Source organism: Calonectris borealis, chromosome 1 (assembly GCF_964195595.1).
Source record: "Calonectris borealis chromosome 1, bCalBor7.hap1.2, whole genome shotgun sequence".
Taxonomy (NCBI): Eukaryota; Metazoa; Chordata; class Aves; order Procellariiformes; family Procellariidae; genus Calonectris; species Calonectris borealis.
Window position 1 is genome coordinate 34479898 of NC_134312.1, and position 7916 is coordinate 34487813.

General features: G+C 45.8%; 1 protein-coding gene across 1 annotated transcript; it reads left to right on the top strand.

The window, feature by feature from the left end:
* The first annotated feature begins 371 nt into the window (after positions 1 to 371).
* Positions 372 to 3769, top strand: LOC142083495 (prolactin-like). Its single transcript, XM_075153010.1, has 5 exons — positions 372 to 402; positions 598 to 749; positions 868 to 975; positions 2362 to 2541; positions 3575 to 3769. The coding sequence occupies exons 1-5, from the start codon at positions 372 to 374 to the stop codon at positions 3767 to 3769; spliced, it is 666 nt and encodes a 221-aa protein (XP_075009111.1).
* The last annotated feature ends 4147 nt before the right edge of the window (positions 3770 to 7916 follow it).

Genomic DNA, 7916 nt, shown 5'->3' on the forward strand with positions numbered 1-7916 from the left:
CTCTGCCCACGGGGGGCAGTGACACCGACACTAGGGCAGCCCACGGCGGGCAGGCGCTGCGGGGGTCAGTAGCAGCCCCACCACAGAGCCCGGGAGACCTATTTCTGCTGGGTCCGGTGGGTTGCCGAGGGCGGGACTGGTCCCGTCGGTGCGAGGGACGCTCCCGCCCGCCCGCCGAGCCGGGAGCCCGGCTCCGGGCGGCTTGCTCACGGTGGCCGCGGGCTGCGCACGTCAGGGAGGGACCCGTCATGACCGGGAGATCCCCCTCACGCCACGCACATCCCCACCCGGCATATATAGGGGACACGGGGCCAACGCCGGCGCCGGCCGATCCCAGCCGCTCCGCGCCGGGTAGCGGGCTCCGCGGCGCCATGGCCCGCGTCCGGGCGGCGGGGCGAGCAGGTGAGGGCGGCGGGCGGAGCGGGGCGGAGCGGGAAGAGAGGAGAGGAGAGGAGAGGAGAGGAGAGGAGAGGAGAGGAGAGGAGAGGAGAGGAGAGGAGAGGAGAGGAGAGGAGAGGAGAGGAGAGGAGACGGCCGGGGCGGGGCGGGCGGCCCCCCCACGCCCCGCGCTCCCCGACGCCGCCGGGCTCCCCGCAGGTGCCGCCGCGGCGCTGGCGCTGCTGTGGCTCCTGGGCTGCGCCCCGCGGGACGCCGGCTGCCGCCTCCTGACCGTGGCCGATCTCTTCGACCGGGTGATCCGGCACTCGGGCAGGATCCACAGCCTCTCCACGGCGCTCTACGCCGAGCTGGTGAGTGCCGGGCCGGCCCCGCCGCCGCGGACCGGGCGCCCGCGGCCGTGGGAGCTGCTGCCGGCGGGGCGGGGCGGGGGGTGCTCTCCGTGTCTCTTTAGGTTTTCTTCCCCCATAGGAAAAACACTTTCCTCCCCGTGACAACGAGCTGGGGAAGCCCACTCGGAAGTGCCACACGTCGGGGATGCTGACCCCCAACGGCAAAGAATACGCCCAAAAAATCCCGGTAAGGCTGGACGGCGGCGGCGGGCGGAGACGGGGCGGGCGGGGGGTTGGGGGGCTCCGCGGGTTACACCGCCTCCTCTGCCTCGCCTGAAGAAAGGGGAGAATACCCCCCGTCCCATCAGAGCCCCCGAATGTCTCGCCCATCATGCTGCGGCTGTCCTCCAGTCAGGCTGGAGATAGGCAGAGAGGGGTTTATGCCTCCGGTGCTTCATCAACAGTTGGATTGAAGAAGCTGATAAGTTTTGACCCCAAACAGGTGCACATCACAGAGGTATTGCATATGAATCATTAGTTTGTTCTGTTAAAAAAGCTGTATATGGTCCCGTATGCTTAAATCGTATTTATTAGTTATAATGGAGGTATTGCAGTAGTACTTCGTCCAAATGACTGACAGGCAGACATCCTTTTGATTTTGTTGTGGCAGTCTCTGTGGAACAGAAACTTGGAAAACTGTGCATGTGACAGATGATAAACTAATCAGTGTCACTGCAAAGTACAAAAAGCAATCAGGAGAAAGAAATAACAGTCATTATCTCTGAATCGGTAGTCAGGTAAGGAGAAAAGAACAGCAAATTGTTTTAAACAGATATATTGGCAAAGAGAAAAAAATCGTTATTAGTTTAGAGAAGAGCAGGGAGAGTTTCTTTAGACAGAGAAAAAGCAGATTGTAAAGTCGAGGATAGAGCGGCAGGAAAAACTTTTGCCTCTAGTAGGAGGCAGACGGAGACAAATGCTAACGTTTTGCTCTTTGGTTATGATGGAGTGAGGAGCTTCCCCCAAGATGTTTAGAAAAACACTTTTCTCCGTTGAAGGGCAATGGGAAACGAGGCCCTGCCTGCTTTAGAAAGCTTTAACCAGTCAACTGGTTTTCTGAACTTATATTGCAAGAGAGGTCTTATGGACATTGAGTTTCTGTTAGAGAGGCAACTGGGCACCACCGGACACCTTGTTGGAAGTGTGTCTGCAGCGAACCTCTGGCTGACACAGCTATAACCACTGCAGGTGTGAGGAAACACCTGCACTTCCATACCAGCAAACAGAGATGTCTAGATGAGGCTCCTCGGGCTCTTGAGACATCTAAGGGTTCCTGAAAACTTTTTCAGTACCAAGTAAGTTTGACAGGAATGCCACCATTTTGCTAACACTGGACTCCACAGTTTTAGGTATTACAAAGCTGAAAACAAGACAAATACAACTTTTGGATGTTGCTTATATCTAAGCAAATAACCAGAGACAGAGTGGCCCTTAAGTTCTGAATATTTGAAAACTACTGAATTGCAGATGTAAATCGTAATCCCGCTGAGATTTCACAGTGAGACTGTCTAACAATGTTCATATGACCTGCTGCAAACTAACAGAGACATTCTTTACTGTTCTAATTTATAAGAGAGAAGAACTAACTCATTTGATACTGAAACTTTTGCAAGCCTGGAAAGAACCACTTTCCCACTTTAACCAGCATATTGAGCACCACCAAGAGCTACCTGATGACAGTCTTAGCAAAGCTAAGCAAATCAGCAATATGGTACATGAGCTGAAGACTGGAGTTGAAAAAGTAACAGAAAAGGCAAGATTTTCAATGTAGCTTTTATTTATACCAGTCATGTGGCATGAGTGACTTCGAGGGAGGCAATGTCTGCTCTCACTTGGGCTATAGCATTAATGCCAACAGAGGCTCTGATCCAGCAACAGTGGACTTTGTTACAGATCCAGCAATTTTTCAGCCAAAGGATGTGACTTACTGTATGGATTGGCAGATACGTAGATGGCATTATATATGTCCATATGTATAGAACAATATTTTATTAATATGAAATATGTGAAAGAAAGACACAAGTATAAAGACTAGAGCCATTTACAGCTTCATATATGTATGTAATGACTTGACTTTTCTAGGGCAGAGGAGATGTGGGTAGACCGTGCCAAATACTTGATTATTGTTTTCAGTTTTGTTTGGATTTACATTCTAACTAATTCAAGTATGACTGCTGTCTGCTGCAATGAGCTCCTTCCTAAGGCAACAATTTTATGCTGGGATAAGTTCTTCAAGACAACAGTGGCATTGCTTAAGTCAGATGTCAGTCACAAAACAATTTCAAAACTCCATTCCAAATTCTGGCAGAACATATATAAATTATCGGATGTAATTTTTTGTTATTTCCATTTCTGTCTTCTCATTACTATCTAGAAGTCCTGATCTTTGTATTTCTTGTGCATTCATATCCGAACTTATTTGTAGTTTTGGCTAAACAAATGAGGGCTGTGTGTCCATTCTCTGAAATGGCTACACTGCCAAGGTGTCTGTTTCACTAAAAAGTGAATAGTAGATTAGTATCTTACACTAATAGATCACCTTTCAGCTTTATGAAGACAGGTGGGGAATACAAGTTTTAAAATGATAAGCAGCTCATCAGTAGAATAGGAGGAATTGTACCCTGCTCTAAAATGCAGCCCTGATTAGGGTGACTCAGAGTTACAAATGGAAAGTCCATCTTCCAAGTGCAGCCATGATTCTGGATTAAAATGGCCTGCACTAGTATTTTAAAGATTTGTTGTATGTGTGGTTACAAGTTGTACTTCTTTTCCTGTTTTTAATACAGATGCAGTCGATGGGGATAATCAGCAATTCATTAAATGGAATGGCATCTTCTGAAGCCGCTGGTTTATCAACTAGCAATGAAGCAAACATGATGAGTGACTCTGACTTTATTCACTGTTTCAGGAGAGACTCCAATAAAGTACAAAGCTACTTAAAAATTCTTAAATGTAGGATTATGCCAGAAAATAGTTGTTGAGTTGTAATCTCTTGACAAGTAGTCTGCAGCATGTTGTTTATAAAGATGAAAAAATATAATTTATAAATTATCACATTTACAGTAATTTTAATAGGAAAGTAGTTTTGAAATTCTTTGGCAGCTACTAGGTTGACCTATGCAGCTGAAATACTAAATAAAGCTTCATGTGTGTATGTGGGTTAACGCACCAGATAAAAAGGAGTACTCTAGTAGCAGATAAATAAATGTCCTTGCACATTACACTGTGACAGATTATATTATGGCTTTTTCACACTATTTAGTTATATACATAGTTGAAAGTGAAATTCAGTTTGTTTAACCTTGGTACAAATACATCTACATATTATAAACAAAGTTTATTTTTATGTAAAAAAAGAAAGATGTTTCCCCCCCTTTCTACATACATACATACCTGCAGAATATTGCTTAACACCGAGGAGTGGTATTGCTGTTGATCAGCTCATGTAACTGCAGGGCCCGTGGAGACCTTTATGTTCACATCATCCTTCTCACTAATTTCTAGGGGCTTTCACATGTGCCCCATAAGTTCTAGTTTCTAACACTTTTATTCATTTTGAATGTTCTTTTATACCTGTAATGGCTTCATTGATTTCAGTGGAAACACTTAAAGAAAAAGTTTCTGTACGAAAGGTAAGTCAGAATTCTGGTCCCAATACCATTTCAGTCTGAGGGCTGATGTAGCAAGAAGTCTCTTTCCCATAACACATGCTGACCCAGGGCTTGGGTTTACAGTAATGATAACAAACTCAAACAAATAAAAATCTGAAAGCTGTTAGGTATTTTATAGCAATCACATTTTCCTAGCAGTGGGGTGGTGCTGATAGCTGTTCATAGAGCAAAACATCTTTGTGTTCAGATCCTAAATGAGCCATTTGAATGAGCATTTATAATCAACATGGATTTGTCTCTAATATTCTTGACTATTTCATCCCTGAAAGCTCTTTTCTGGCCTCCCCTGATCTTGATGGTTGTTGACAGTAGCTGGAGCTCGGGTTGCTAAGAATGGAGAGTAAAATGCTGATGGTTATTTAATAATGATATTGGGTTTGGGCTTGAGAAACTCGGCAGGAAAACGTTTCAAAGAAAGATTTATGCAGAACAGAGGAACAACGTTTCAGTTTTACATCTCCATAACTGCCGATATCCTCAGATATCTACTATCTAGTAGGCAGCTGATGTACTTTCTCAGCTAGAAGCTGTGAGACTCCACAATTCACATCTGGTCCCTGTTGTGCCAGGTGTGGTAGAAATGCAAGGGGTTATACAGTGCCTGCCCTGAAGAAGTCATTAGCTGCAAATCCTTAAGCAGGAAGACACTACAAGCACATAAGGAGATAGCAGCATTCATGTGCAAATTTTGAAGACATTCTGGAAACAGAACAGAGCTCGGAGGACAGTAAAGGAAGGCTCCTCTGGGCAAATGGTTAGGGAGAAGCAGAGAGGGTTGCCTACTCTGCCCTCATCTATCCGCGGTCATAGAAGATGTAGTATCCATTAATGGTTATAGCATTTACCCCGTCACCCGGTGTAGCCGCAGCCCCAGGGCACAACGGCACGCTGATGTGCGTCTCCGGTGCCAGCAAGGGATTATTCCTGTCTCTGAAATGCTGAAAATGGGCAAGTGTGCATTAATTAAGGAGAAAATCGGGGTTAGGCTGCAATCCCTCTACATCCCGGCAAAGGCGGCGTTGCGCACAGCCACCCTACACCAGAAAGGAAAGGTGACAGACCCGGGAGGGGTTTCTGGCCCGAGGAGGCTGACGGAAGGACCGGCTCCCGCCGCCACCGCCGGCGTCCCGCCCCGCCCCCCGGGCCCCCGGCCGGGGCTGCCGCGCTGCGCCCCGCGCTGCCACAGGGGGGCGCTGCGGGGCCCCGCGGGCGGGCGGGGTGGTGGCCCCGCGGGCGGGGGGCTTGGTGGCTCAGGGCGAGTTGTAAGGTGACTCGGAAATCAACCGTACTGGCTACTAGCAACTTCCGCAGCTGGGAAGACACCCAGGGGTTGCGGTTGAGGGTCAGGTGGAAAACATGTTGCAAACGGAGCAGATGATAAAAATAATTCTCCTCGCCTTCAAAGGGCGAAACCCCGGGGGCGTTTTGCTGTAGAGAAAGGCAAAAAGCGCAAACGAGGAAGCGGGCGCCCGAGTATTGATTCACACTCATTAGCGTTACGTTTCAAGATTTGCCTTTGGCTGAAGCGAGGCGTGTTGGTAAAACAAAAGCCCGCCTATACTGTCGACATGGCCTTGCTTCCTCTCCCGACTGAGAAAAGAGGCGAGCAGTTGGCTGAAAAGGGCATGTTTGCCTCTGCGGCCACCGATGCCTCAGACAGAAATACCAGGGATGGGTGCTTTTTATGCAGGGGAATACTTCATCTCCTGCAGGATTTCTCTCCAAGACAGCAGCAAAACTAGTTAGGAATATTTGAAAATGTAAAATTGTGCACTTCAAATTGTGCTTTGCAGTTTAAGAATGCATCATTTGCATCTGAGAATGTTAAAAGAAACAACTTTGCAAATTAATGGAAAATCAGAAAATCAAGATTGGCTTCCAGTCAAGCACTGGCTCATGTGCAACAATCTGTAACCATATATGTTATAGGTAAGTCATGGTGTAATTTCAGTTTGTGGAACAACATGTTTCCTTTAACTTTCCTTGTCAGCCAAACAAATTTAAGAATTAAAAATATCTCCATTGTTCTTCAGACCTTATTATATGACATGTTGCAGGATAGCCCCAGAATATTGACGTTTTTGTATAGTCCAATTCATTTTTCAGTTATTAGAAGTTGCTTTTGTGCATTAGATTTCCTTGTCATAACTTTTCCATTTTTTCCAGGATGATGAAGGATATGATAGAGACACTCTCAGTGACTGAAAATTCATTTTGTTTCTTTCATAATGTGCTAAATGGCTTTGATAGTGTATCTTAAATTTAGACTGAATCTGATATGTGCTGATGTTTGCATGATAGATTAAGTGACAGATGTCACAAGAAAGACTTGTAGTTTAACTCTTATCTGAAACCATACGATAGCAAAGCAGAAACAAATGAAAACAGACTTCTTTGAACAATATGCATAAACTTTCAGTTACCTCATATCACATTCAAATGTTGACATGCAAAGAAAAAAATGACTTGGAAAAACTTAAGAATTCCTCAGGGGCTGGATGTTTATAAAAGGCAAGATGTCTGTGCGTTTGTTGAGTACTGGAGGATCGCTGTTGAGCTGTTGCCTTGTGACATCCCCATCCACCATGCCCAGCTTCATTGCTTAGAAATACAACCAGTATCCATAGCAAACCAAGGAGTGGGAGCTGCTCTTTTCTGGCAGCTAATTTAGGTGCAAGCCCACATGGGGAGCATCTCAGATCCAGGCTTATGTACCTCGGTTTATCTTATACAACAGCAGTTGTCAGGCACATAACTTAGAAGCATGGTCATTGAAGACTTCTATAGTCAATGGCAATTCCATCCACTGTCAATCATTCTCTGCAGGGGCCTTTTGGTCTCCCCATGGTCCAAAACTAAGTCCCAAGTTAACTGGGCCCTAATTTCTCTCTGGGCCTTTCTTAGGGCGCTGAATTTACAGCTAACTTGCTTGAAATTGGTTTATCTTCCCTTCTAGTTTGTGAAAATCATTAACAGTCTTGTTGGTAAGAGGGTGCTGAAGCATGTGAATGTACTTAATTTATGACGGTCTTTTGACTGTGGAACATATATTCGTCATAGGAGCTGTGTGGCTACAGTGATGGCAAGTGGTATTTAAAACCCAGTACCAGTAAATCACACCAGATAAAACAAATCTGATGTATTACTGCAGCTCAGGAGTGACATTTGACCGTTGTACTATTGTTCTGACATTGAAGTTAGTAATGCAGCTTTGTGCCTTAAAGCAGTCTGTTCTCCTAAGCAGATCGTAACAATTAATTCCTGCTTGGCAAAGAATCAATAAAAACAAGAGAACTTTTAGAAAATTATTTTATACTATAAATCTGTACAACCAAAGTGTTAGTGCTGACACACTTTGGTAGTCAGCAAATCCAGCTTTTAGCAGTGTTATATGGGGTCTGTGAAGGAGCTAGCTGGCCTCTCACGTTCAGTCTCACAGTTGTTTACACGCAGTTAG